The sequence below is a fragment of the Cygnus olor genome, chromosome 11, assembly GCF_009769625.2.
Source record: "Cygnus olor isolate bCygOlo1 chromosome 11, bCygOlo1.pri.v2, whole genome shotgun sequence".
Taxonomy (NCBI): Eukaryota; Metazoa; Chordata; class Aves; order Anseriformes; family Anatidae; genus Cygnus; species Cygnus olor.
Window position 1 is genome coordinate 9,361,420 of NC_049179.1, and position 27,586 is coordinate 9,389,005.

The following is a 27,586-nucleotide window of genomic DNA, read 5'->3' on the forward strand; positions in this document are numbered from 1 at the left end:
AGCCCCCGAATCGCTGCGAACCCCACAAAGAGATTTGGGGTGACCCCGCTGCAGACCATGTCCTGCCGAGGGGGACGGGGCTCCGGATCCGGCCGCGTCTTCGGCAGAGCGTGAAGGCGGACGTGATGGATGGCAGCGCGGGGAGGGCGGCAGGCTTGGAAGCTCTTTAAAGCCCGGGGATATAATCGCTGCTCCGAATGGCAATGATAAAAACAATCCCGCAGAACGGCCTCGGAGAGAGGTCGCAGCCCGGGGGACCCGTGGGGCCACCCCAAGCATCAACCCCCAAAAGCGGCGGCATGGAATAAGCCACTTGGAGAACCCCCAAAAAAAGTATTTATTTGAGGCAATAAATTACATTCCCTTGAAACGCAGCAGGTTTCGGAGACGAGGCCCCTGCCCCGCAGGGCCGGCAGACCCCCCCCGCGGCCACAGAGCGACCGCAGCCGGGGACAGCCCCGAGGGACGAGGGTTTTCGGGCGTCCCCACGGAGCGCGGCGCACGCGGGGCCGGATCCTGCCCCCCGGGAGGGAGCGGTGTGCGGGGCCGGGGTCTGCGCTGGCGTTTCCGTGAAGGCGAGCTCTGCCCCTGCCGTTGCTCGCCGCGCGACGACGCAGGCTGGGAGCGGGCAGCAGCTCGTGGCACGGGCGAGCAGCGCGCTCGGTGCCCGCGCCAACGCCTCCAGCGCAGATAGGATGATTTTTGTGTGTGTGTGTGTGTGTGTGTCTTTTTTTTTTTATTATTATTTTTTCCGGGCTGTGCACGCAAGAGCCTGCACGCAGCAGCAGCATCGGGCGCCCAAACGCGCAGCCAGCGGAGGAACTGGGGTGGAATAAGCCGCCTGCCGCGGGCAGGGCAGGGCAGGGCAGGGCAGCAGACGGTCGCGGCAGGGACGCCTCCCGCTGCCAACGCCTGGCCTCGTCCCCGGCGTCACTGCAAGGTGCAGGCTGGGGGGGACAGGGGGACACGGGGGGGGACACGGGGGGGACACGGGGGGGGCACGCGGTCACTCGGGGGGCTGCGGCCACAGCCCCCCCCCTGCCCGGAGGGTCTGGGGACTCACAGCTCCGGACGGACTCTGCCAGCGCCTCCTTGCCCAAGGACTGCGCCTCCCGCACCTGCAAGGGCAGAGGAGTGTGTGCCAGCCCCCGACCCCCCCACAGCCCCCTGGAGCCCCCCCCCGAGGCGGCCGTACCTTGATCTGCTCCTTCAGGTACTCGGCTCGGGCCATCAGGGTCTGCACCTGGCGGGCAGACAGAGGGGAGCCCGTCAGGGCAGCGCCCGGGGGGCGAGCGGGGTTTAGGGGCAGGTTTTGGGGCTCACCTCGGCGTGGAGCAGCTCCCGTCTCCTCCCCGTGGGCTCTGCTGGAGAGGGCAGAGGCGGCGTCAGCGGGGTGCAGGATGCGGCCCCCCGCCGCCCCCCCGGCACTCACCGGCCAGCAGCAGCAGCAGCTCGCCCAGGCTCTGCTGGTAGAGCTCCAAGGCGTCGCCGTCGTCTCGGCCGTCCTCCTCCTGCAAGAGACCCCCGGTACCTCCAGGGATGCTCCGGGAGCTCCTTCTCCCCCTGGGATCACCCCCTCCCTGCCGCCCCAGGGGTGCTGGCACCCCAAAATCCAGGACTCACCCTTGCCATGGCCGCTGCCGCCACCTCCAGCGCGGCACAGAGCCGCGGCTTGTCCTTGGCCAGCTCTGCAGGGAGACATTTCGGGGCGCCCTCAGCCCTCCTCCCCGCTGCCAACCCCCCAGGGGCTGGTTCCCAGCAACGTCCCCCCCCAAAAAACGCCACCTTTGAGGACCTCCCTGGCCGGGCTCCCCTGCTGCAGGAGGCTCCTGCTGTCGGAGGTGACCAGCGCCTTCAGCTCCTCCGCCCGCGAGATGTACTGCCCCACCTGCGGGGGGGGCGGGGTGAAGCAGCCCCCCCGGGGCTTTGGGGTGACGGGAGCACCCCCCGGATCGGATGGGGTGCCCCGGCCCTTGCCCACCCCAGGCTCCCCGCGCTCACCTTTGCCCGGATGGCCTCTTTGCGGCGGGGGTCGCTTTCATCTGGGGGCCAAGAAGGGGTCAGGGGTCCCCGAGGTCCGGGGCCGAGGGGTGCCAAGCACCAGCAGGACTGATCCTGCACCCAAACCAGGCGAGCTCCAGCCCCTTCCACGTCCCCCCTCCCTTGACTGAAGCCCCCCAGCACCACGTCTCAGCTCCCCCTGCTCCTCCACGGCCACCCCATGGCCCAGCCCGGGCCCCCCGCAGCCCCCTGCAGCCCCCCGGGGCACTCACAGCGCAGGGCAGGCACAAAATACTCGAGGGCTTTGCAGTAGAGCGCAAGCGCGGCGCTCGCATCCCCCTCCTGGTCCTTCTTCACCGCCTCCACCACCAGGTCGGTCTGGGGAGGGGGCAGACGGGGCTCGGGGCTCGGTCCCACCGCACCCCACTGCTGCCCCCCCCCCGGGGCCGGCCCCGCTCACCGCCTTCGGGAAGCTCTCGGGGCCGGGCACGTGCTCCATGTCCACGAAGGGGTGGGCGAAGAAGTCCTCGAAGGAGATGCGCTGCCGGGGGTCCCTCTCCAGGAGGCGTCGCAGGAGGTCCCGACACCCCGGGGACAGCGGGGGCCGGCTGGGCAGCTGGGGGGGGAAGTGGGGGTGAGGCCGACCCGCTGCCCCCCCGGCCCCGCGGCCGCGCCACCCCGCAGGTCACCTCGACGGCTCGGTCGCTGCGGATCTTCTCCTCCAGCTCGGCGAACGACCGCGAGGCGAAGGGGGGCCGCCCAAAAAGCGCCTCTGCGAGGAAGGCAGCGTGTGGGGGGGGTCGCTTTGGGGGGCATCCCCTAAATCCTAAATCCCCCCCCGGTCCCAGCAAGGGTTCACCGAGCCGAGGGCTTGCGGGTGCCGGCCCCGCGGGCTGCTGGACGTCACCGTGGGGCTGCCCCCCGACTTGGGACAGGGACAGCTGGGCCCTGGGGGGGTGCCGAGGTGCTGGGGGGGCGTGGGGAGGGGGACCCACCGTAGAGGATGACGCCCACCGACCAGAGGTCCACGCGGGCGTCGTACTGCTGGCGGCACACCATCTCGGGGGCCATGTAGAGCGGGGAGCCCCGCAGCACGTGCTGCTCGTCCCAGGGCGACATGTACTGCGCGAAGCCGAAATCTGCGGGGGGAGAGTGTGGGGTACCGGGGGGTACCCGGTGTGTGCCCCCCCCCGGGGGGGAGACGGGGCCGGGGGGACCCACCTGCCAGCTTCAGCTGGGGGTTGTCCGGGGCGCTCAGCAGGATGTTCTGCGGCTTGAGGTCCAGGTGGGAGATGTTGTGGTCGTGGAGGAACTTGAGGGCGCAGGCTGAGGGGGCGAGGGGGGCAGGTGGGGCGGCGGGTCCCCGAAAAGTCCCCAAAGCCCTGCACCTCCCCAAGGAGGAGGACGAGGAGCAGGAGGATGAGGAGGAGGACGACAAGGAGGAGGAGGAGGAGGAGGAGGAGGAGGAGGAGGAGGAGGTCTGTCCCCAGAGCCCCACACAACCCTGAGGAGGACGAGGAGGACGAGGAGGAGGAGGATGAGGAGGAGGAGGAGGTCCTCACCCAGCTGCTGGAGGAAGACGCGCGCCACCTTCTCGGGCAGCAGGCGCCGCGTGCGGATGAAGCGGGAGAGGTCCCCCCCGGCGCAGAACTCCATGATCAGGTAGATGTGCTCGCTGTCCCACTGCAGGACGGGCGGCGGAGGCTCAGCGGAGGCCGCCCCGACCGCGTCCCCCGGCCTCCAGCACCCAGGGGACCGCAGCGTGTCCCCAGGGGACCGCGGCGCCCCTCGGTGCGCCCCCCCCGCCCCGCGCCCACGAAGCCCCCAGCCCCACCTGGAAGTCCTTGAGCTCCACGACGTGCGGGTGCCGGATGGTTTTGAGGATCTCGATCTCGGTCAGCAGGTTCTCCACCGACGCCCGGTTGAGGCTCCTCTTGCTCACGCACTTGACGGCCACCACCTCGCGCGTGTCCTTCTGCCCGGAGAGGCCACCCTGGAGCCGCGACCCCTCCGCGCCCCCTCGGGGACCCCCCCCGGCGGGGACCCCCCCTCCCACCCCCCCCCGAGGGACCCGAGCAGGGACCCCCGCACCTTGCCGTACGCCTTGTACACCGTGGCGTAGGTGCCGGTGCCCAGGCGCTCGGTGAGCACGAAGCCGTCGAGGCGCGGAGGGGCGCAGCCAGCCCTGGCCATGCCTCCCCGGGCCCCCCCGGGGCCCCCCCGGGTGGCCCCCCCCCGCTCCCCGCCGCCGCCCGGTTCCGGCTCCGCCTCGGCCCCGCCGCCCCCGGCAGGAAGGGGCGGGCTCGGCCGCTCTCCTGTCGGTTTTTTATTTATTTATTTGTTATAAGCACTTTTTTTTTTATCTTTTTTTTTTTTTTTTTTAATTTTTTATCACTTTTTAATCTTTTTTTAAGCACTTTTTAATTATTTTGTTTTTTAAAGCGTTTAACGTGACGCGTCGTTTATTGATTGTTACGAGTAAAGATCAGACAAGGAAAAAGGGGAAAATACATGAGAAAGGGGTTGGTTGGTGGTTTGTTTTTTTTTTTTTTTTTTTTTTTCTCTTACAAAAATTTCAGGTTTTTATTACCCAGGAAAAACAAACCCAATCCCCCCAGGGAGCAGGGGGAGCGGTTTCCCAGCAGGGATAGTTCTCCGTCCCCATCATCACGGCAGAAATCAAAGCCTCGAGGGTCTCAAGCACCTCTGCTCTTCCCCTTTTTCCCCAAGAAAAGCACTCACCGCACGGCTGCCCAGCCCCCCAGCTTGACAGAACCCCCCCAAACCCACCAGCAAGCCCCCAGCAGGCCCCCACCTCACGTGTCACAAGCAGCAGCTTTAATCTCAAAGCTGCAGATTTTGGAGAATCTGGGAGCAATGGGGAGCTTGGGAGGGGAAGCCCCAACTCCCTGCAACATCTGGGGACACGTGGAAAGGGGCCGGGGGGGGAGCACGGCCCCAGGACCCACCCGGCAGGAGGGGCCCTGCTATCCCCCCGCTGCACGCCCCAGGGACACAGCTTTAGAGCAAAACAGGCATCAAACGAGTTCTTTCCCAGTTAAAATTAAATAAAATGGGAGCTGTCCCTGCAGGGAGATCCGTCCACGCCTCCGGGCTGGCAGGAGGCAAGTGAGGAGGCTGGGGCAGGCAGCAGCGGCGCTGTGAGCCCGGGGCAGGACGCAGCAGCCTGGATGAGGTCTGCCTCTCCCCCACGACACGCAGCCCTGCACCTGTCCCCCCCAAAGCTCCGGTGCTGCCCCTCCGAACAGCGGGGCCGGGGAGTGAAACAAGCCCCCTTCTCCCTCCCTCCCCCAGGTTAAGGCTGTGGGAAGGCTCAGCCCCCTTCTCTCGCCGTGCCTTGGGCCCTGGGTGCTGGGGAGAGGGCACAGGACCCCCAGGGGATGTCGGCCGCGGGATCCCCACGGAAGCAGAGGCAGATCTGTGACGGGGGAAGGACGAGGGGAAGATTCCCCTCCTCCCCGACCCCACCTGCCCCCAGGTTTTTGCTTGTGCCACGCCGTCGGGAGGCCGAGCACGTGGGAGGTGGAAATGCAGCATCGTGTTAAGTGTGGTAACCCGAAGGTACAGCTTCCGCTCTTAAAATCAACGACAGACTACATGCGAGTTACAAAACCCCCCCAAAAAAACAGCAGATAATCAAGTTGTTCAGAGCAAAGGCCGATAGAAGAGAGAAAATAAAATCAAAAAACCTGCTTCTCCTCGCCCCCCTGCTGCAGCCAGGGGAGGGCAGGAGGAGACGAACGCCCGGCAGAGACGTCTCCCTCCGCTCCCCGCGCCCCCGAGAAGGCCAGGGAAAACAAACCGTGATAAACCTGGGCCAGCTGAAGCTAAACCAGACCTCTCCTCATCTGGAGTCGGCGTCACAGAGCTAACATGGTACCCACGGAAAGTGCATCGTTAGAAAATGGAGGTCGGGGCGATGGCGGGAGGGGAGGGGAGGCGAGGCGGGGGCAGCCCCCTGAGGGGCTAATTCCCCCGGAAAGCTCCGTGTGCGGCCGAGGAGGCCGCCCCGGCCGCTGCGTTCTGGAAGCTCCTGTTGGTGAGGATGCCTTGGGAAAACTCCTCCTGGGCCCTCTGGAAGCTGGCGCCCGTGCGGCGATACAGGGAATGCACCTGGAAAAAGGGAGCAGGGGGGAAAAACATCAGCCTGCGGGACGCGCACCGGCCTCACCGCCCCCCCGGCCGAGCAATCCCCGCCCAGGGCTGCCCCACAACGGTCCTGAGGTGTCCCCAGCCCTGCGAGGAACTCACCTGCTTCAGGAGGAAGAGCGAGAGGACGGCGCAGAGCGTGAAGAACGCCGCCACCACCATCATGATGACAGCCACGGCCAGGTTCCCGTGCAGCTCGGACAGCGCCGCAATCCAGCCGCTGCAAGGGAGAACAGCGGGGTGAGCACGGCCCCTCCGGCCCCGAGAGCGCCCTCGGTGCTGCCAGAAACCGAGCGGCTCCCCCAAACACCTCCAAATTCAGCCGAGCAGGGGAAAGAGAGGCTGGTGCGTTGGGAAATGGAAGAGGGAGGCTGCCGGACCTGGAGCCCCGAGCTACGTGTCACCTCTGCGAGAGTGAGGAGGGGGAGAGAGAGGAAGGAGTGAAGGAAAAGCTACAAAAAAAGCTTCCTGGGAACTGGCAGCGGCTGCGGGGAAAGGGCAGGGAGGACTCGGGGAGTTATCGGTGCTTATCAGTGGGCAAAGCCACCAAGACGCCTCGCTCCCAGCGCCCTCCTGCAGTGCCAGAGCAAGGAACCTCACCCACGGTTCTCACCCACGTGCAGGAGAGAGGGGACCAAAGGGGACAGTTGGGCTCGCTCCATGTCCTGTGCAGCTCCCAGCGCATTGAAAAGCGGCAGAAACGCAACACCGCGCACCACAGCCAAAAATAACCACGCTGCCGGGCTCGAGGAAACGGAGCTGGAGCTCTGACCCAAAACGCTGCGCCCCCTGCCCGGCCCCCACGGCTGCGCGGGGAGGGAACGCGAGGACAGCTCTGCCCGTGAGCTGCTCTGCAGGCAGCGGGCAAAAATAGCGAGAGCTTCCACGGCACGCAGCTCCCGAGGGCTGCCCCGCGGGGAGAAGGCGCTGGCTGTGAACCTCCTGCCTCTTCTCCCCCAGCAGGAGCTCGGGGATCTGCCCGCAGCCAGCGTGGGTAGGGGAGGGAACGCGCGGCTTTGGGCAGGGGGGTGACCGGGGAGCCTGGGCTCGTCCTTCTGGGGGGTGGCACCAAGAAGGGGCGAGGGGAAACCCTTTTTTGGGGAGTTTTCTCGTAGGTTTTTGAAGCACAGCCCGCTGGCAGCGCATGACCACGCTCAGGAGAAATTCAGGAAGGGTTTGGGGTCGAAATCAGGCTGGGAGCAGCTGCACGGGGCTGAGCCGCATCCAGTGGGTCCCAGATTCCTCGGCCTCCACTCGGAGACAAGGCAGACACGGCCAGCACCAGGGGCTCAGCACCACCCAGGGACACAAAACGCTTAGGAAAAGAACTGCAGAATAGGTCTGGGAGGTTCCACGCACGCCTTCAAGTCTGGGAGAGGAAGGGCGGAGGAGAGGCAGCCCAGCTGAGACCTGCCAGCGCCGCGCGCCAGGCGAGAGGCGCGGGAGGAAGAACGGAGCTGTCAGAAAGAGCAGCCACGGGCCCCGAGCTCCTGGCAGCCACAGCCCTGGTGAGAAGCAGCAGGAGGGCAGGGCTGCGCCCCAGCAGCTCGTGCAGGCGCCTTACCTGTCTCCCCAGCCAGGAATGCCGACAGCCTGGATGATGTAGATTGCGATTTGGCAGAAGAAGATGAAAAAGAAGACGAAGAAGCTGAAGGAGCTGTCAGACCTGCAGGAGAGACGGCAGCAGGAGTGAAAACCAGGGACCTGATCCCTGGACAGATTCCCTCCTCTGAGAGGAGGAAAACCACTTCGGTGATCCGCTTCCTCCAGGGGAAGGCTGCCGAAGGGAGATGATTTCAGGAGGAACTCGCGCAGCCACGCGGTTTACGTGCCCGCCGCGTATCGCACCACCGCATTTTCTCAACACGTTTTCTTAAAAGCAAAGAAGCAGCAGGGCCCTGCGCCGGCCAGGCTCAGATTTCACAGCGAAAAAGGAGCACCACCAGCAAGTCCCATCAGATTTTTCAGATACGTTCGGGAACAAGTGGGTTTGATCTATTCAGTGATGCGAAGAGCTGGAAAAATCCCACAGGCAACACACTCGTGGAGCAGACAAACCCCAGCTCCCCCCAGCAGAAGCCACGTGCCCGTTACAGAGGAGAAGAGTACTTGCCTGAAAGCCTTGTAAATCGGCCGGTACCAGCAGAGGAAGGCACAAGGAGTGAATAAAACGAACCACAGGATTGAGAGACCAAAGTCTACTCCTCTTTCCGTCTGGACCGTGAACCATGCCAGGCAAGCGAGCAGGTTCAGGAGCAGGGTAACCGAGTGCACTGCGCGGGACAGGAGAGAGGAGAAGCAGCTGTAAACCCTCGGCCGTCTCCCAAACCCCTCCGAGCACCTCTCGGCCCTCGCTGAAGACACAAAGCTCTGCAGATGTGACAGTTTTGGGGCCATCTGATTTCCCTTCTTCCACGGGAAGGAAAATGGGGCTTAACCTGAGACCCTCACCCGGCCCTGCTGCTTGCAGACACGCCTGAAATCCTTTCGGAACTGAGGAGCGCAGCTCAGACCGTTTTGCACCTGGTCTCTAAGTGCGCTACCCACCACCGCTCAGAGCCTCAGGCTGTACAGCCTCCTTTAAACAACGACCAAAACTCTGTTGTGAACGAGCTGTTCCCAAAGCAAAAGCCTTCAGCCCTTCACATCTGCCTCAATTTAAAGAAATAAAGGAAGAGAGGCACCGTTTGACCCTTGCCGACAACACCCACGGCGCTCACTGTAGGACAAAGGGCGGCATTTGATACAGGAACTTCTCAGAGAGAGTTTTTATTGCGGCTGAAGGCATTACTCACGCATCCACAAGTAATACAGCATCTTGCATATCCGCTGGTAGTCGGCCGGGATGTCTGCGGAGAAATCCTGGTAGAAGCAGGGCTTGATGGGGCACTTCCTGGGAAGGGGCGGCCAGTTGTTCTGCCTCGCTGCGGGAGGGAAGGACAGAGGAGCTCTGCACCCACCCACAGGTTTATCAGCGCGCCGTCATTTACAAGGAGCCGCTCGGATCTGCTGACGTTAAAGCCTCGGGAGAGGCTCAGTCTCAGGGAGGAACGAGGCCTGAGCAGAACTCCCCGTGACAAACCACCACAGCCATCACCACTTGGCACCACAACCGTCTGAAACTGAGGTCGGCCAGAGCAAAACAGCGTTTTCCCCTAACAAAGCCTTGCCAGAAAGCCAGGGCTGGCCCCCAGCAGCTCACCTCCGAGCCCCTTTCCTGCCCAGCCCTCAGGGGCAGCCAGGCTGCGGGCCGTGGGAGGACGGGTACGGCCCCGGGGCATGAGGCAGGAGAACACCACCTCTGGACGGGCCAAACCCGCCCCTGCCAGCGGCCGTGCTGCCAAACGGAGCAGCCCAGGCGTCCCTGGGAGCGCGGTGGTCGCGCTCCTACTCACGGTTAATGCTGGCGGCGTTACTCTGCAGCTCCCTCTCCTTCTTCTCCAGCTCGGCCGCCTTCCTCTCGAGTTCCGCCTGCTGCTGAAGCAGCCCGGCCTGTGCTGCTGCAGCCACAGCCTGAAAGAGGGGGAGAGAAAGGTCAAAAGCCCTTCCCTGCCCGAGGCAAGCACAGCAGGAGCCACACGGAAGGGAAGCGAAGGCGATTCAGCGGCCCCAGGGTGGTACAAACGCCAGCTAACAGGGCGGGGCGCAGCTCCCGCAGCCAGGACCCCGTCCCCTGCTGCTCCCGCACGCCCCCGCACACAGCAGGAGCTGGCTCGGGCTCCCCGGGGGCGGTGCCTCACCTGCGGGGTGGGCTCCACCGAGGTCTGCAGGACGGCGGGCTGCGAGTGGCCGGCGGGCTGCGTGGCCGGCGTCGTCCGCGCTGCATTTGTCTGCAAGGGATAAGGGAACACGGTGACGGGCTGCTTCTTTCAGGGAAGGATTCTCAAGTTTTAGCACTGCCACGAGGAGCAGGAGGCACCAGTGTGCTCTCGGGAACGCACTCGCTCTCTAACGCCCCACCTGGGGAAGCGGTGCCTAAGGACTGCGGGCACAAGAGAACCCAGAAGGGATCCCCATCGGCTGTTTAAGCTGCAAGAATTATTTTTATCCCGGTTTCCTCTTCTTCTTTTCCCCATATCACACGTGGCAGCAGCCAGGAAATAAGGCTGAAGTTCTCATAGCGATCCACGAGTGACATCAGCTCGGCTCCCGGCCCGCAGACCAGATAAATACCGATGTGTCCTGCCACAAAACGCCTTCCCCTCACACTTCACGTGGCTTTACCGGGAGCCAGCCCGTGAGAAACTGCTGCATGCGGGCACAGAGCTCCAGCTGGGGGCTTCGGTGCTCGCAGTGTCTGTGGGGAAACCAGCTGCGCGTGCCTTGCTTTTATTTCCCTTTATGCTGTACTGCCAGGGGATGTCCTAAAGCGCTACAGGCACCGCCACGACGCCCGGAGCGGGCACACGCACCAGCTGGGAGCTCTCCGAGAAGGGGTTGAACTCATCCAAGCCGCTCTGGCTTGTGTTTGTGAGCTGTGTCACCGAGGGGTCCTGAAAAACAGAAAGAGGAGAGAGCAATCAGCACCAGACATGAGCTCACACGTCACCTGCTCTGCCTCCCAGCCTCTTTTTTTTTTACCTGGGAACAGTTACACAGCCTATTTATTGTTAACAGCCTCTTTTCTTTTTACGCGCACTCGCAGCAGCTCCACCAAATGGCCTGGTCCTGGACGAAAGGATCCCTGCACCCGCGCTGAGGGCGCCTTCCCCCCCCAACCCGCAGCACGCGGCCGCTTTCCCCGCACGCTGAGCTCCCCGTGGGAAGGTCCCTGCTTCGCAGCCGGGGATTTTAAGCAGCAGTTTTCAAGCTGCAGCGCTCCCCTCCCAGCGATCAGGGAACCTCGGGGCGCTCACGGGTCCTCCTGCCGGCACGGGGAACAGCCGGGGAAGGCGGGGCAGGCAGCGAGAGTTAACATACCCCAATTTTTGTCCCTGCTGCGGGGCCCGCTGCGGGCGGGGGGCAGGCTGCGGGTGAGCGGCTGCCACCTCCCCGCCCGGGGATCACCCCGGGGGCAGGACGACCCCACACCCACACAAAAAAGCGTTGTTTCGGGTTAAATCCCGGGGTTTTGGGGCCGCGGCCCCCAGCGGGCCCCGCCGGGCTCCCCTCAGGGGTGGGGCCGCCAGCAGGGCCCACAGGGCACGAAATCAATTAGCCCTGCTGCTAATTAGGCAGAGCGCCTCGCGGCCCTGCCCTGCTGTTAAGACCGGGCTGCCCACCCGGAGCCTCCCCCGCCGCCCCCAGCCCCCAGCAGCCCCAAACTCGCCCTTTTTTCCCCCAAACCGCCCCCCCGCAAGGGGCAGCGGCGGCCCCGGAACTCCGCCGCTGGGCTGCGGCTCCCGGGGGGACCCAAACGGCGCCGGACCCCGGGGGGCGCCGGACCCTGCCGGCGGCGCACACCCCCCCCCCAGGTCCCGCCCCCGCGCGCTGATTGGCTGCGAGGCGCCGGAGCGGCGCGGCTATTGGCCGGCGGGCTGCCACTCAGCGCCGCGGCCCGGCGGCTCGGGGATGGGAGGGGGGGGGAACGGGCAGCGGGGGGAAGGGGGGGGGCGCGGCGCGCACCTGGAAGGGGTTCACGTCCACCGGGTCCGCGAACGGGTTGGTGTCGAAACCCGCCATGGCGGCGCTCCCCGCCCCGCTCCGCTCCGCGCTCCCGCCCCGGCCGCCGCCGCGCCGACGCTTCCGGGAGCGCCAGCGCGCGTGCGCCGCACCCCCCCACCCACGTGACCCCCTCCCTCCGCGGGGCGGGGCGACGCCTCTCTCCCGCGTGACGTCACAACGGCGGGGCGGGGGGCGGGGCTTTAGGCGCGGGGGCGGGGCCTGGCGGCGCGGGGGCGCGCCCAGCCCTGCAGGGAGCCGCGCCCCGCAGCGCCCCGCAGCGCCCCACGGGCGGGCGCCCCCCCCCCGAGCAGCCCCCAGAGGCGCCCCCGCGGCGCCCCCCGGCCCCGCCGCCCCCTCGCGGCCTCCGCCCGTCCCCCCCCCGCGGCGCGCCCCCGATGGCGGCTACAGGGCGGGCGTAGGGCGCCGCCCCGCCCGGCGGGGGGAGGCGCCGGGGAGCGGCACCGGGCGGCGCGGCCATGGCGGAGATCCGCGGTGAGAGCCGGGGGCGCCCGCGGGGAGACCCCCCGGGGTCAGGCTGGGGCCGGGTTGGGGGCCGGGTTGGGGGCCGCCCGCCCGCTGACGGGTGTCCCCGCGCCGCCGTCCCGCAGTGTTCCCGCTGGCCTGCCCGGTGCAGAACTACTCGTGGGGCAAGCTGGGGCTGCAGAGCGAGGTGGCCCAGCTGGTGGCCAGCGGCGACCCCGCGGCGCACATCGACCCCGAGCAGCCCTACGCCGAGGTGCGTCCCTCCCTCCCTCCCTCCGTCCCTCCCTCCGTCCGTCCGTCCGTCCGTCCATCTGTGCGCCCGGTGTCGCCCCGCAGAGGGTGACTCAGCCCAAATCCCGTCCCGTCCCCCCCCCCCAGCTGTGGATGGGCGCCCACCCCAAAGGCGACGCCGCGATCCGGGACAACCGCATCCCCCAGAAGACGCTGGGGCGCTGGATCTCGGATAACCCCGCCTGCCTGGGCGCCAAGGTGAAGGACGCCTTCCAGGGCCGCCTGCCCTTCCTCTTCAAGGTGCTCTCGGTCCGCACCGCCCTCTCCATCCAGGCGCACCCCAACAAGGTAGGCACGTCCCGGCGGCACCGGGGGGGCTCCCCGCACACCCTCAGGGACGTCGCCCCCACCGCTGTCCCCTCGGCAGGAGCTGGCGGCCAAGCTGCACGCCCAGTTCCCCCAGCACTACCCCGACGCCAACCACAAGCCCGAGATGGCCATCGCGCTCACCCCCTTCGAGGGCTTGTGCGGCTTCCGACCCGTCGAGGAGATCGCCTCGTTCCTGCGGGGTAAGCCTTTGGGAAGGGGGGAAGAAGGGGACGGAGCCCGTCCCCGTGGCACCGCTGACGGCCCCGTCCCCTCGGGGCAGCCGTCCCCGAGCTGCGGGCGCTGGTGGGCGAGGTGGCGGCGGAGCAGCTGGAGCGCAGCGCCAGCCACGACCCCCGCGGCGTCTCGGCCGCCCTGCGGGTCTGCTTCACCCGGCTGATGAAGAGCGAGAAGAAGTCCTTCGTCGACCAGCTCAACACCCTGGTGCAGAGGATTTCCCGAGAAGGTGGCCGAGAAAAAACCTCCCGGGCCTCGTTCGGGCGAGGAGGGGGGGCTGGAGAGGGGGGAAAGGGTCTGGGGAAAGCCCCACGTTGGGAGGTGGGGGGTGGGGGAACCGCGCTGGAGGCCGGGATGGGGAGACCGGGACAGGGAGGCCAAGACAGGGAGGCCAGGTTGTGGAGACCAGGACGGGGAGACTAGGCTGGGGAAGCCAGAATGGGGAGATCAGGGTGGGGAGGCCGGGATGGGGAGGCTGGGTCGAGCTCCCACCAAGCCCCACGGCGCTCCCCCTGCAGCGGCCGAGGGGCAGGACACGTCGGGGAGCAACGGGGACCTGCTGCTGCGCCTGCACTCCCAGTTCCCGGGGGACATCGGGTGCTTTGCCGTCTACTTCCTCAACCTGGTGAGGCTGGAGCCCGGGGAGGCCATGTTCCTGGCGGCCAACGAGCCCCACGCCTACCTGCAGGGAGGTGAGCGCCGGGCACGGCTCCGTGGGGGGGGGGCACGGCTCCGTGGGGGGGGGCACGGCACCGTGCAGGTGGCGCTGACGCCCCGGTCCCCGCAGACTGCGTGGAGTGCATGGCGTGCTCGGACAACACGGTGCGCGCCGGCCTCACCCCCAAGTTCATCGACGTGCTCACCCTGTGCGAGATGCTCAACTACACGCCGGCGCCCAGCAGCTCCAAGATCTTCCCGGCCGTGCAGAGCCCGCTGGACCCCAGCGTCTTCCTCTACGACCCGCCCGTGCCCGACTTCACGCTGATGAGGATAGAGGTGAGGCCGTTGGGGGGCTGCAGGGAAAAGCGAGCTGCTGGCACAGCTGGGCCGGAGCCGCTGGGGCGGGAGCATCCCGGAGTTGCTCAGCTTTTCTGCTGGGCTGTGCTTGGCGTGGTTTTGGGCTGCGGCACCCGCCTGCGCCGGGGACGCCGCGTCCTGGCTGTCCTTTGTAGGGCGTGGAGCGGGCTGGGTGGGAAGGGACCTTAAAGCCCACCCAGTTCCCGCCCCTCGAGCCCAGGCTGCCCAAAGCCCACCCGGCCTGGCCATAACCACCCCCGGGGAGGGGGCAGCCGCAGCTCCTCAGCCTCCCGGTTTGGCCTCTTGGTTTCTTGCCGCGGGTTCGCTGGCGGCACGGGGAGGATGAGCGCGCCGGGGACACGTGTGTCACCCCGGGCAGTGCCAGGAGCTCCTCTCCACCCCAAGTTCTTCTTGCTCGGCTGCTCGAGCCGCCCCGGGCGTGGGGAGGATGAGGAGGGCGATGGGGCTGTGGGGAGGGGGACGAAGGAGGAGGGAAGCCGCAGAGACCCGAGCGGCGGCGGCCGCTCCCGTTGCAGATTCCCTCCTCCATCAAGCTGTACCTCGTCTCCGCCGTGGACTCGGCCAGCATCCTGCTGGTGGTGCAGGGCACGGCCGTGGGCACCTCCACGGCCGCCGCCTCCGAAATGGCCCTGCGCCGCGGCTCCGTGCTCTTCGTCTCCGCCAACGAGAGCATCTCCCTGCGCCTCTCCTCGCCCGACGGGATGCTGCTCTTCCGAGCCTGCTGCCTCCTCTGAGCCCGCCTCGACGCCCCGCGGTAGATAGAAACCAAAGTAGTCCTGGCCCATCGCTTGGAAGCCGCCCCCAAAGTGAATCCCAAAGCCACCCACCCCCGGTTTCGTGAAAGAAGCAGCTGGGCGCCCACCCTGCGCCTCCTGAGGTGACTTTTTGGGACGCGGGGGGGCCGTGTCCCCCTGGCGCCACGGCCCTCACCGGTGCTGCTAACGCCCTGCGGCGTGGGGCTGCTGCGGGGCTCCGGGGTTTTGGGGTTCCCCTCGGGACTGCTGCTTACCCCTGCCAATGTGACGCTCGCTGAGGCTCCCCCCGGGGGGCAGGAGGTGTTGGGTCGGCCTCAGGTGGTGCTGGGCATCCCCGTCCCCACGGGGGGCTTACGGGGTGCTGGGCCCGGGGGTCCTGGGGTGACTGGTGCTACTAATAAAGCGGCGATTTTGTCCTCAGCGCTGCGTGCGGGGCAGGAGGGGGTCTCTGCTGCCTCCCCCGGCCCCAAATTGGGTCCCCCCCTTGAGTCCCCCCTTCCCCACCCGTGGGGAGAGCAAATGGATGTGGGGAGGGAGCGGGAAGACACCTCGAGTAGCAAGATCCTTTTATTGAGTGCTTCCTCGGATAGGATACAAAAAAAGGAGAGCGCTCCTCTCCGGACGCCGAGTGTTTAAATAAGGTTCCTCCCTAAGACGCCGGCTGTCCCTTGTCGGGCAGCAGGACCCCGATTTAAGGCAGCTTATGAGACCGGAATGGCCCCGGGGGGGAAGAAATCATAATGTGGAGGCCGTCGGTCCCTTCCTGAACAGCAGCGGGGGCTCGCAGCAGGGAGCAGGAGCACCGGGAGCTCCCCGTGCACCCCAGGAGCCCCCATCTCCTCCCGTCCCACCCCAGCCGGGTGACGAGTGGCACTGAGCCACGCGCCTGCTGCTGCCCCGTGTGACACGGAGACTTCGGGGTGCAGTGCAGTCCCTGGGGCGCCACCAAACGCCCCGAGGGCCGTGGGGAGCGGAGGCTCCGGAGCTGTCCCGCGCCCCCCGCGGGGGCGGTGCCTACTGGAGCACGCAGCAGAGGGAGTCCCCGAAGCACCACGGGCACGGGGCGGCGGCGGGTTTCGGGGGGATGAGGTCCAGGTCCTCGTCGTCAGGGACCTCGTCCAGGCGGTAGCCGTCCTGCAGCAGCTGCCGGCTCAGCTCCTGGTTCACCTGCCGGGGGAGACGGAGCTGTGAAACCCCCCCGCGCCCTCCAACGTGACAAAACCCCCAACTCGTGACACTCGCGGGCTGGGTAACGCCACGGTGGAGCGCAGGCACCCGGGGGTGGCACAGGGGGACAGAGCCCGGCGGGTTTTGGGTGGCCTCAAAGCCCGGCAGGGCCGCGGCAGCGCTCAGCAGCTCTGCGAAGCCCCCCGGCTGAGGGGGACGCGCACAGAGCAGAGGGCGGTGCTGGATTTAGCGATTCCCCGACGTGGAGGCGAGGTGGGGGAGCCCACGGGACCGCGGGGGGGCCGGGAGCCAAACCTGGACTTGCCTCGGCGGAGGAGTAGCCGGAGGAGCCCCTCGATTCCAGCTCCCCATCGCTGCGAGGAGAAAAAAGTCAGAGTGGGCGCCACGAGCACGGGGCTGCTTGAAAAGCCCGAGGATTTGAGGGCGGGGGCGGCTGCTGGACTGCGGGCACGCAGGGCATTTCGCTGCTGCCTGCCCAGCCCATCAGGGAGGCACCTTCAGGCTCTCCAAGCGACCAAATCGACCACAAAAAATGGGGTTTGGAGGCTTTTTTTAATGAGGTTTAGAGGGTTTTAGGTCGCCCCTCAGCGAGTCCCACCCCGATCCTCCCCAGCCCGTCAGCCCCGTGCCCCGAAGGAGGGCGCCGGCCGCTCACCTGCCCGAGCTGGGGGACGCCAGGCTGTCCTCTGCCACCTGGCTGAGCGCCACGTAGCCCCCGCGGGACCTCGCGGACCTGCTCGGGGACACGGACGGGTGCCAACGGGGCCGCGGGGCGAGGGGATGGGGAGCAGCGGCAGGAACCCGCGGCCCCAGTGCCTGTGTGCCCGCCGGCCTCAGGGCACCGCCAGCACCGCAGCACCCCCAGCCTCCGGTATCCTCATCTTCTTCCTCCCAGCATCCTCATCCTCCCAGCATCACCATCCTCCCAGTATCCCCATCCTTGTTTTCCCAGTATCCTCACCCCCATCCTCCCAGCATCCCATCCTCATCTTCTCAGTACCCTCAAATTCCCCTCCCAGTACCCTCATCCTCACAGTGTCCTCATCCCCACCCTCATCCTCACCTTCCCAGTATCCTCCTCATCCTCCCAGTATCCCCATCCTCAACCTCCCAGCAACCCCATCCTCCCACTATTCCTATCCTCATCCTCCCAGTATCCTCCTCATCCTCCCAGTAACCACATCCTCACAGCATCCTCATCCTCATCCTCCCAGTATCCCCATCCTCCCACCATCTCCATCATCAGCCTCCCAGTATTTTCATCCTCCCAGTACCCCATCCCCATCCTCCCGGTATTCTCCTCATCCCCCCAGTACCCCCATCCCCATCCTCCCAGCATCCCCCCAGTATCTCTATCCCCCATCCCCCCCATCCTCCCAGCCCCTCCCCATTCCTGGTTCACCCCAAGCCCTTCTCACGCAGCTTAAAAACCCCGGTTTTGGTTAAAAAAAAAAAGGGGGGGGGGGGCTCCAACCTTTTAGCCGCTGCCTTCGCCGGGGGCCCCCCCAGCAGCCCGTGCCATCGCGGCGCCGCCTTTGCCGGCTCCCGCGGCCGCTCTGCAAGCACCGGGGGTGAGAGCCCGAAGCCCCCGCGGCCCCGCTGGGGTTTTAGGGCCGGCTCGGGGGCGCCCCTAAGGCCACTTACGCAGCTTGGCGTGGCCGGCGGGGGGCCTGCAGAGCAGGTAGGGCCCCCTCCTCTCCGCCCCGTCGCTGCCCCGAGTGCTCGGCCGCCTGCTCTCGCCCCGGGGCGGCTGGAAAGGAGAAGGGGAGAGTTGGGGCCTGACCCTACAGAGCTCCCTGTGTGCGCTGTGGGGCCCCTGTGTGCTCGCTCTGCCTCTGTACGGCCTCTGCCCTACGCAGCCCCTGCCCGACCCCGTGCCTTGGTGCCTGCACCCCTGTACGGCCGCGTGCTGCTCCACGCGTACAGCCCCACGCGTACAGCCCCACGCTGCCCCGTACACACGCTCAGGCCCTATACCGCTCCTGGAGCGCAAAGCCCCACACTGCCCCACAAATACACTCCAGCCCCAGACTGCTCCCCACGCACACAGCCCCACACGAACCCCCAGCCCCATATAACCCCATATAGCCCCACACAGCCCTGTAGAAACCCCCAGCCCCATATAACCCCATATAGCCCCACACAGTCCTATAGAAACCCCCAGCCCCATATAACCCCATACAGCCCCACACAGCCCTATAGAAACCCCCAGCCCCATATAACCCCATACAGCCCCACACAGCCCTATAGAAACCCCCAGCCCCATATAACCCCATACAGCCCCACACAGCCCCATATAACCCCACACAGCCCCATATAACCCCATACAGCCCCACACAGCCCTATAGAAACCCCCAGCCCCATATAACCCCATACAGCCCCACACAGCCCCATATAACCCCACACAGCCCCACACAGCCCCATATAACCCCACACAGCCCCACATAACCCCACACAGCCCCACATAACCCCACACAGCCCCACACAGCCCCATATAACCCCACACAGCCCCACATAACCCCACACAGCCCCACACGTATACCCCAACCCCACATAGCCTGATATAGCCCCATTATAGCCCCATACACGAGCCCCCAGCCCCATATAACCCCGTACACGAGCCCCCAGCCCCATGTAACTCCATACAGCCCCACACAGCCCCCTACGGCCCTATACAACCCCCTACGGCCCCGTATAACCCCCCACCCCCCCACCCCCCCGTCCCGTCCCGCCCCTCACCGCCCGGCCCCGCCCCGCCCCCTCCCGGCCCGCAGCCCCGGGCCCGCCGCCGCCGCCCGTCGCCATGGCCGCGCGGCCCCGCCGCCGCCGCCTCCCATTGGCTGCGTCGGCTCGCGGGGGCGGGGCCTGCGGCGCGCATGCGGGGTGCGGCGGCGAGGCGCTGCGCACCTCCAGCAGGCTCCGGGCGGCCGCCGCGACCGCGCTCGAAGGGGCCCGGGCGAAAAGGTTCCGGGGCTGGTTTATTTATGTTTTTGTTTATGTTTTTGCTGTTCTTTGCCCAAACCCCTCGGCCCTGAAATCAGAGCTCCCCCACACGCTCTGCTGCTAGCACAGAAGGGTTTCTGCTCCCTCGTTCCTGTTCACCCTAACAAATAACCACACCAGGTTGGTCAGGCCAAGCTTCCCTTTATTAGGCCCGGCCCGCACCACAGCATGGCGGCGCAATAAAGTTATGTGAAACAAGAGACGGTTTTAACACCACAGCCCCGCGGCGGCTGCACACAATCAGGTCGCGTCAGGAGAATGCTCAAGTAATGCACCTGCAACGGAAAAGACAAAAAAGCCGTTAGAAAGCGGCCCGTTACCTCACCAGCTCCCAAACACATCACTGCCCTCACTCATCTTCACCCAGAGCCCAGCCCTAAGGGTCACATTAAAAAAAAATCTGGAATATGACAAAAAATTCTGGGTGTGACACTAGCTGTCTCTCAAGTTAAGAGGCTGCCTTCACATAACTCAGGCTCCATGAGAAGTTTTGTTTCGGGCTTTATTTCAGTCAGGGTTACTGCATGTTAGGCCTCAACTAAACGTAACGATGGATCCTCATTAACCACAGGAGCTGCTGCTCACTAACATGCTTCCATGTCTTACAGTTCCTGTGTAACCCTGGCATTGATGCTGCAGATCTAAATCTTTGTTATAGTCCTTCCCAAGTTTATACAGTGCTCAGAATTCAGCTTTTTAAGGCGGTAAAACAAGCGGCCTCCCAGAACTCGAGGCCACTGCCATTGGGACCAAACGCTACACACACTGCTCCTGAAATTATCCGTGGGTGTCCCGCACATGGGTCAGTTAAGCTCTGGCTGTGCTACAGCTCATCTGCTTGTTCTGTAAGCATGGGGTCCTGCAAATTAGCAGAAAAGAAGCTATTTTAAGTGCAAGGTAAAGGAACTTCAGGGTTGTTAGGTGACCGTCAACAGTGGGGCTCATTTGCTAGCATGAGAGAGAAATGAGCACCTCCCCATTTTCTAAATTGGCTACAATAAAATGAAAGCTTGAGCGCTTCCAGAGGAAATGATCCTTCCATTTGCTAAAAAGGCTTCTCAGGAAAAGTTAATGAGGAGCAAAGGCCGACACCCTGCCAGCCAGGCGCTGCAACACCCCTTTGTCCTGGCAACTCTTGGCTCTGGAGGCCTGAGCACCTTTGGAAAACATGACCGGCTCTTCCAGAAGGGCTGTGCTTACAGGTGGTGGGTCGAACACCTCGATTTTCCCTACCAGTGCGTGGGTACTCCTGAGCTAGAGTTCCCCACGCCTTCAGGATATTGCAGGAGACATCCCAGGGCTGCGCAGTCCCACAGGAACTGCTCTGTCGTGGGTCTTGCCACTTAAACTATGATCAAGCTTCACAATAAAACCTCATTCTTCCTTCAATGCTCAAATTTCCCAGTTACAGCCAGGGAACTGTTAACACCCCCCTCATGTCACAAGGCCATATGTTTTTCAGACATGTTTCAGTGTCACTAAAGTGATGTCTTCCTATCAAGAACCTCGACACGAGCCTGAACTTCCTTGCCTTCATGAGTTTGTGGAAGGCTGTGAGGAGCACTCTAGCTTTGCCAGAGGAGTTTTAGGGTACACGAGTCCCAGGCCAGGAGCCTGGGAAGCGAGAGCATCCCTTACCAACATGGTTTATGCTTTGTCCAGGCCCAGTTCCTCTGGAGTGGAGATTCCTAGTTCACTCAAAGTCGGCCTAAGTTCCTGGATAACGTACGGATAGATTTCCTTGTGAGGTCCTGCCTTGTCCTACAAGAAAAGGAAGGGTGTTAGTTGGAGAGCAAGTCCAGCACCCTGCAAATCCAGCACCAAAGACCCCCACCGATCACTCACGGCTGCAAAGCACCCCAGAGCAACGCCGAACTCCTGTCTTGGGGATTTTCAGAGTATTAACAGTGACACCGCTCCCTGTGTAACGTCAGCTGGATGTGACACGTGTCCTGTACCACACGAGACTAACGCCTAGCCGAGGGACGCTCTGAGTCTTGTTTCCAACCTGTTCCCTAAGATGTACGCAGCCCCTCTGCACCACCAAGAGGAAACCTAGAAAAACTCTGCAGAAAGCAGCAGCTGCACCCTACGCCCCCACCCCGCTCACCTTCACGACCTCCAGGATGCGGACCGCGCTGGCGAAGTCGTTTAACCGTCTGCACGCCCTCAGAGCTGCATCGATGATTTTTGGTTCCGGAACCAGGTCGTAGCCCACGAGCGTGTTTACACCTGTGAGCACAGGGAAACATGGAGTAACTCGGCCCAGGCTATCAAAAGAAACCTGCTAAGCGTTGTTTTGCTCCAGCTCATGAAAGAATTAATAATTAACACACCACCAAGAGCATCTGACTGGCACTTTCATTGCTATTTTGAACACCCCCCCCCACGGGCGTTCTTTTGCTCTTCTCCCTCTCACTGTCACTCGCTGCTACACCTATAATCAGCTTTTAAGTTAATTTTGTGAAATCCCAGTGGGCCAGTAACATCCACGCTCCCCAAAGCGGTGTATGTGGCAAGCCAGCTATGGAACCATGAAGAAATCCAAACGACTTTGTTCCTCCCGGTGCAATGCAGGCAGCCTGTCCTCTTCCTCTCCTTCCAAGGGGAAGGACCCAACACTGGTCACCCACGTCACACGGGAACGATCCCTCTGTTGGTTATTTTAAGCCCTAATTAGGATAGTTTAATAGCAGCCGACAGCTCCACAGCAAGCAATGTGTGGAGACAACCAAACAGTCTGCAGCAAATTACGGCCAAGCCACTCGGTCACAGCCCAAAGAAAAACGAGCATGGTCTCCCATTAGGCAACAGCTGAGCTCAGAAACATTCCTCAGAGCCAGTGTTTCTCTCCCTCTCAAAGACCAGGAGTTAGAATGTGTGTTCTGGGGCGCTAGAATTAAAAACCTGTGTTCCTACTGCCTTGTACCCTCTTTCTCCTCATTTTCCATGCCGTAGTTCCTTCCAACATCCTCGTTGGGTTGGTGAGGTGCCATCGCCTGCCGCAGCGAGCTCATTCATCGTGCAGAAGCCCTACGGACTCCAGATTTCAAATAAAACTGTATTTTCTGCAGGTTACCCCTCCCTTTTCGTTCAACATACCTTTCCTTAGCTCCCAGGCGTCGATATCTGGCTTGTTGAAATATGTCACCCAGCGAGCATCGAACTCCTCGTCTGACTCCTGCGACCCATGGGAGTAGCAGCGGGCGTGCAGCACGGCTGGATGCAGAGAGAGAGGAGGAGACTGTGAGCCGACACAGGAGAAGTGTACTTTAGCCCTGATCGAGGGAACAAAAGCTATAAAAACACGTGTTTCACTCGCGGCTTTCGATTTGGATCAGTACTCAGCACTAGGCGAGTGCAGCTCATTAACTAACCGCTGTTTGCTTCCTGGCACAGCGCGCCCTGCCCTCAAGCACAGACTTCCAAAGCATTCCCAGAGCCTCCAGTCGGAGCAGGATCATTTAAGAGGAGAGGGGAAAACGCAAGTGAAAAACCAATTCTGTACAGCCAGCCCTCTGGAGATGCCTTCTGGGAGCCATTTCCATAAGGCAGAGGAATTTTCCCTCTTTCCAGAGCCAAGCGATCCCTTGTCTGTGCCATGAGTTTAGCAAGGTTAATGAACTTTTCAGCGGCCTTCCTCCCAGAAAGGAGAATCTACACCTGATGAGTTACAACATTATCCAACCACGACGAACGCCCCAATTTATTCTGCAGCATCTTCCCCCTGCAGACGACTCCTGCAATTGCTCGGTAGCTCATCCTGTCAGCCAGGAGAGGATTTCCCTGCTCGCACACCGACCCTGCTGGGCGACTCCTTCGTAACAGGTCGGCGATTCCGTCACGAGTTCCGAGCTGATAAAGGTTTTTTTAGTGTGGTTTTAGGGAAATACACAAAACGAGCACGCCAATGTAAGCCCTTGAAGAGTTATTTCTCCCAACAGGCTACTGAAGAAGAAAAATTGCTGCCAAGTTTAGCTGCCTTTTTTTTTTGCGGCTGGTCTTTTCTTTTCCGGCACAAAGGTTGGAGCAGTTTGCCAGGAGGAACCACAGCCGGGCTACAACCAGAGCCAGGTACTTCGCAAGCTGCTCTGCCCCTCCAGTAACCTCCCTCTGCCCATGTTTGCAGAGCGCTCACGCTCGGCTGTGACCTTGAGGGCTCGAAGATCTGCTTCCGAGGAAGCTCCATACAGCTGCTCGCTTTCTCTTTCCTAACCTGGCATGAACTATTCATGCTGACCAGCCACAGAGGGTTCTTTAAAATCAAGCAAAACCCCCCACGTGCCTGCACTGTTTGCACAGCTGATGGGGCTGGGCTGCGTCTTTCCTCCTTTCCCACAGGTATTTTTCCTTTTTTGAAGATCCCCGAAGCAGTGCTTTAATTTATGTAAATCACAACGGGACGAGCCGCAGTGCTATCAAGGAATATTTTTAGCCTCATCGAGTGACAGCCCAACCGGAACACAACCCGGATTTTTAGCAGAATTTATCATGGTCCAACATCTGAGTTGCAATCCCGATTTATGCCTGCCCAAAAGCATTTTCAGTGGTTTTACCAGAAATCAGGCAGACAGCCACCGCGCTCTGACACCCTCACTCGCACCTTCCCGCTGACCTTCTCCAATGACACCGCTCGGAGCGCTCCATATTTACAGCGGCCTCCCCCTTCTGGCCGTCATCACCCTAATGTAAGCGCCCCAAAAGCCCCAAACACGGGACCCCAGAGCTTTGTCACCGCTGCCTGCCAGCGTTTTTCCCGGTCGACCCACCCGTAGCCCTGCATGTATCTAGCAACAGCGACTGCCCGGATCAAAGCTCTCGGACGCTGACTGAAAGCCCCAGTCCTAAGCAAAAGGGCAATTTAAAAGACCCGGTTAGACTGATTTTTTTCCTGAAGAGGGAAAATAATAACACAAAGGCTTGCAAATTTCGGATTTCCGTGGTGCTTTTTTCAATTACTGCTGTGTTTCTTTCTAACCTTTTTCTCTCTAAAGCTCACGCCTGCTGTCAGAATTGAGCACTACACAACCAAAATCTCCCTTTTCCACCAGAATTTGACAGCTATGCTTAGAGAACACCAAAAACCCACCCAGATCAGGAGGGGCGGGGGTCTGCAGGCAGAGGACACAGCACGAGGGGAAGGACGGGGGCACACACGCCCGGCCCGGGCCGCACACACACACACAGGACATTCTGCACCACTTCACCCCGCGAGCCAAGAAAAAACAAACGGCCCCCAAACCCCCCAATTTTCCCTCAAAACCCCCCAATTCTCCCCAAACCCACCCCCGGAAGCCAGCAGGGAGCGCAGGCCGGGCTCGGCGCCCCCCCCGCGGCCCTCCGACCTCCCAAACCCCACAGCCCCGGGACCGGGGGCACTCCCGGACCCCCCCGGCGCCCCCCGCACCCCTCCCGGTTCCCCCCGGGTCCCCCCGGTGCCGGGCCTCAGTCGCGGCCTAGCCCCGGGGTCACGGCAAGGACGCGGCGGCGGCCGGCCCGGGGCTCACCCGCGGGGCCGGGGGGCCGGCGGAGGGCGGCGGCGCGGAGCCCGGCGGCGGCGGGGCGGCGGCGGAGGAGGAGGCGGGCGGCGGCGGGCAGCATGGCGGCAACGGCGGCACCGGCGGCACCGGGGCGCTCGGAGGAGGAAATGGAGGGCGGGGGGGGGGGGGGGAGGGGGGCGGACGGAGGCGGCGCGGGGACAAAATTCCGCGGGGACGCGGGGGGACGGCGTGCGCGGTCACGTGGGGGGGGAGGGATGGGAGGGGGGGGAGGAGGAGGAGGAAGGAGGGGGGGGGGCGCCGCCATTTTGTAGTGGGGAGCGCGTCCCGCTGGGTCGGCTGATAGCGTAACGCTGCACCGCGTCCCGAGCTGGAAGGGGCGTCGGGTCCGGCTTCTGGCTGCACGCACCGCCCGAAAGTCAAACCCCGTGTCTGAGAAACGCTTCTGTCTGCAAACGCTCCCCAGTCCCCCGCAGCTCAGTGCCGTGCCCACGTCCCTGCCCCAGTGCCCGACCGCCTCTGGGTGCAGAACCTTCCCCAACGCCCACCCTGACCTCCCCCGTCCCAGCTCCGTGCCCTTCCCTCGGGGCCTGTCGCTGTCCCCAGAGAGCAGAGCTCAGCGCCTGCCCCTCCGCTCCCCTCTTCTCTGGGATGAGCAAACCAAGGGACCTCAGCCTCCCCTCACACATCCTCCCCTCTAGACCTTTCACCATCTTCATAGCCCTCCTTCGGACACTCTCTGATAGTTTCGTGTCCTTATACTCGGTGCCCAAACTGCACGCAGTGCTCGGGGTGAGGCTGCCCCAGCAGGGCAGGATGATCCCTTCCCTCAAGCAGCTAGCACCGTGTGCCCGAGGCACCCCAGCACGCAGCCAGCCCTTTCGGCTGCCGGGGCACGCTGCTGACTTGGATTCCACTCACAGCAGCAGTTCTTGGCATATTTCAGAGCTGTGGTGTGTCCCGGTACCCCCAGGGAATGGCGACCCATGGGGGGAAGGAGCCCCCTCCTGCCAGCATCGTCTGCCTGCCATTTGCTGCCTGGCAGTCGGGCGAGCACCATGACAGCTCGGCCTCTCGGTGGGAGGCAGTGTCTCTGAGCCCTCCGAGCCCTCTTGGCTGCCAGGGCCCACAGCTGCTTGGTGCTAAAGGCTTCCCATGGCTGAACACAGCCCGGCTTCCCCACGGGGAACCCCCACTGCTGGGCTCTGTGGCGGTGGGTCAGGGCATCGCCGCCCCTGCGACGGGCGTGTGGGTGCTGGTCGGATGTTTGTGGTGGTGAAACCCATCACATCCACATCCCCAAACCTATACCAGGCCCCAGGATGCTGCCTGCTGGCATGGGGCTGTCCCTACCACTACCCCTGAAGCCACCAGGCTCGCAAAATGACCCCAAAACTACTATTCATGGGCACCTGGGGCTGTGCCTCTGCAGCACACAATCTCTGCACTGTTTTCACTCACGATGTCGCCTTAGGACCCCATTGAGCCAGATGCCATCCTACTATTTATAAATGCTTCATATTTTGAGTTAGTCTTTTTTTTTTTTTTTAACTATTTCCTCATGCAGGAAATCCTTGGTACGCAGCCAGCAACATGAGGCGTTTGAAATCCCCAGGCTCCTGTTGCCTCCAAGATTGCAAATTGCCTGCGTACAAAATCAATTAAAAATAATTTTGAACATTAACGAAATAATAAGGTGAAACGACTGACTTCTTTTTCCCTCTCTCCTTGCTCTTCTCTTTCCTGGGAGCAACGTGAGATGGCAGCAGGATGAAGGACTCTTAGTTCTCAGCCTCATTTATGCTTCGATCAGTGTTTACTAAGCAGTGCGGTGGCACTGGAGGGTGACGAGGGGCAAAAATGATGAGAGCTTGGAGAATCTCAGCTGGATACCAAAGGATGCAGGCCACAAAGCTGTTGGGGATGCTCTGGGTGAATTGCACTTATTTCCATCTCCCACTGACACAGGCTCTGCTTATCCGATAGGAAAGCTTTCCCAGCCCCTCTCCTTGGCTTGATGGGGAAGCCATCACATTGTTAAGGACAAATAAATCTGCGCCCAAAGTCCTGCCATTGCTGGCCAGCATGTTAGGAGACCAGAAATCCTTGGCTGTGATCAGCAAGGGCAAGGCCGAGGCTTTGGGGGGAACATCACCCTCTGTGATGTCCAGGATTCCTCATCTCTTTATACATAGTAAGAAGTCCTTCTTTAGCCTAATTTAGGGTGGAAACTGGTGGGAGATGCTATGGGGTCTGTTCAGCCCCCTCCACTTCTCATGTCCCCCCACCCCTCTACACCCCCAATCTCCCTGCATGGAAAAACAAACAAACAAACAGAAAACACAGACAAAAAAAGGAAACAATTGGTAATTAATGTTCAATTACACAGTGGCAGATCAGTGAAATGAATCAATCTGCAGCAGGGCAGATAAGTGGGAGCCTCTGGCTGGGAGGAGCAGCTGCCTGCTGAGGGAGATAACAAGGTCATTGCCAAACAAAACAGCCCTCCGCTTCCTCCTCCTCCTCCTCCTCCTCACTCCCCTGGTCTCCTTTCAATCCCTCTCCCAGCCAAGCAAAGTGCTTTCCAGGCGAGCCTTTGACAAAGCAGCGATGCCTGCTGACCCCATCCCCAGCGTGCACTCACCCAGTACCCACTGACTCGGTCCTGCCTGGGCAGGGTGCGGGGGAACCGGGCGGCTTCGGGCTCGGCTGGTCCCCCACAACCCACCCCCTGCTCCCCCATCACCCGGGTCCCTGCGTGCTGGCAGTGGGCTGCAGTGGGGCAGATGGGGGCTCCAGGGGAGGCTTTGCCAGGCTCTGCTGTGCCAGTGGAGGCCAAGTGGCTGCCAGGGCATGCAGGAGAGGCTGGCCCCGATCCCTCATCCCCTGGGGACACGGTTTGGCCAGGATCCCCCTGTTCTGGCTTGGCAGTCCCACCCACCCCGTGCCCATCTGTGCCATGGGCAGTCGCAAAATTGATCCCCCCATTTTCCCATAGGCATACTCCAGCTA

At 63.1% G+C, this 27,586-nt stretch overlaps 5 protein-coding genes across 16 annotated transcripts; 1 reads left to right on the forward strand and 4 right to left on the reverse strand.

The window, feature by feature from the left end:
- Positions 1-319: 319 nt before the first annotated feature.
- ULK3 (unc-51 like kinase 3) lies at positions 320-4,246 on the reverse strand. 5 transcript variants are annotated; one of them, XM_040570585.1, is made up of 16 exons: positions 4,093-4,246; positions 3,836-3,976; positions 3,564-3,684; positions 3,223-3,327; positions 2,997-3,140; positions 2,691-2,773; positions 2,462-2,617; positions 2,274-2,379; positions 2,002-2,042; positions 1,786-1,888; positions 1,624-1,688; positions 1,433-1,511; positions 1,324-1,361; positions 1,196-1,243; positions 1,064-1,118; positions 320-947 (listed from the first exon to the last, which is right to left on the reverse strand). In XM_040570585.1, exons 1-16 carry the CDS (start codon positions 4,192-4,194, stop codon positions 931-933), a joined length of 1,404 nt encoding a protein of 467 aa, XP_040426519.1. In that variant the 5' UTR covers positions 4,195-4,246; the 3' UTR covers positions 320-930. The 5 variants fall into 5 exon arrangements, 3 of the variants coding, with proteins under 3 accessions (XP_040426519.1, XP_040426518.1, XP_040426520.1); XM_040570584.1 differs by having other exon boundaries at positions 1,324-1,364; XM_040570586.1 differs by having other exon boundaries at positions 1,324-1,364; positions 3,836-3,973; positions 4,093-4,240.
- A 1,292-nt stretch (positions 4,247-5,538) lies between these two features.
- Positions 5,539-11,898, reverse strand: SCAMP2 (secretory carrier membrane protein 2). The gene is made up of 9 exons (XM_040570604.1): positions 11,737-11,898; positions 10,584-10,664; positions 9,912-10,001; positions 9,567-9,684; positions 8,967-9,095; positions 8,285-8,444; positions 7,736-7,837; positions 6,274-6,391; positions 5,539-6,135 (listed from the first exon to the last, which is right to left on the reverse strand). Exons 1-9 carry the CDS (start codon positions 11,791-11,793, stop codon positions 5,989-5,991), a joined length of 1,002 nt encoding a protein of 333 aa, XP_040426538.1. The 5' UTR covers positions 11,794-11,898; the 3' UTR covers positions 5,539-5,988.
- A 211-nt stretch (positions 11,899-12,109) lies between these two features.
- Positions 12,110-15,305, forward strand: MPI (mannose phosphate isomerase). 2 transcript variants are annotated; one of them, XM_040570588.1, is made up of 8 exons: positions 12,111-12,267; positions 12,384-12,511; positions 12,637-12,837; positions 12,917-13,058; positions 13,139-13,321; positions 13,611-13,784; positions 13,880-14,088; positions 14,646-15,305. In XM_040570588.1, exons 1-8 carry the CDS (start codon positions 12,252-12,254, stop codon positions 14,862-14,864), a joined length of 1,272 nt encoding a protein of 423 aa, XP_040426522.1. In that variant the 5' UTR covers positions 12,111-12,251; the 3' UTR covers positions 14,865-15,305. The 2 variants fall into 2 exon arrangements, with proteins under 2 accessions (XP_040426524.1, XP_040426522.1); XM_040570590.1 differs by lacking the exon at positions 13,139-13,321 and having other exon boundaries at positions 12,110-12,267.
- A 131-nt stretch (positions 15,306-15,436) lies between these two features.
- FAM219B (family with sequence similarity 219 member B) lies at positions 15,437-18,216 on the reverse strand. 6 transcript variants are annotated; one of them, XM_040570611.1, is made up of 5 exons: positions 17,718-18,216; positions 17,548-17,629; positions 16,729-16,806; positions 16,368-16,426; positions 15,437-16,052 (listed from the first exon to the last, which is right to left on the reverse strand). In XM_040570611.1, exons 1-5 carry the CDS (start codon positions 18,193-18,195, stop codon positions 15,991-15,993), a joined length of 759 nt encoding a protein of 252 aa, XP_040426545.1. In that variant the 5' UTR covers positions 18,196-18,216; the 3' UTR covers positions 15,437-15,990. The 6 variants fall into 6 exon arrangements, with proteins under 6 accessions (XP_040426545.1, XP_040426544.1, XP_040426539.1 ...); XM_040570610.1 differs by having other exon boundaries at positions 15,437-16,055; XM_040570605.1 differs by having other exon boundaries at positions 15,437-16,056; positions 16,379-16,426; positions 17,718-18,212.
- A 985-nt stretch (positions 18,217-19,201) lies between these two features.
- Positions 19,202-25,577, reverse strand: LOC121076354 (cytochrome c oxidase subunit 5A, mitochondrial). 2 transcript variants are annotated; one of them, XM_040570628.1, is made up of 5 exons: positions 25,496-25,577; positions 22,179-22,295; positions 21,187-21,308; positions 20,715-20,837; positions 19,202-19,351 (listed from the first exon to the last, which is right to left on the reverse strand). In XM_040570628.1, the coding sequence occupies exons 1-4, from the start codon at positions 25,560-25,562 to the stop codon at positions 20,724-20,726; spliced, it is 420 nt and encodes a 139-aa protein (XP_040426562.1). In that variant the 5' UTR covers positions 25,563-25,577; the 3' UTR covers positions 19,202-19,351; positions 20,715-20,723. The 2 variants fall into 2 exon arrangements, with proteins under 2 accessions (XP_040426562.1, XP_040426563.1); XM_040570629.1 differs by lacking the exon at positions 25,496-25,577 and adding an exon at positions 24,584-24,726.
- Between the last annotated feature and the right edge of the window lie 2,009 nt (positions 25,578-27,586).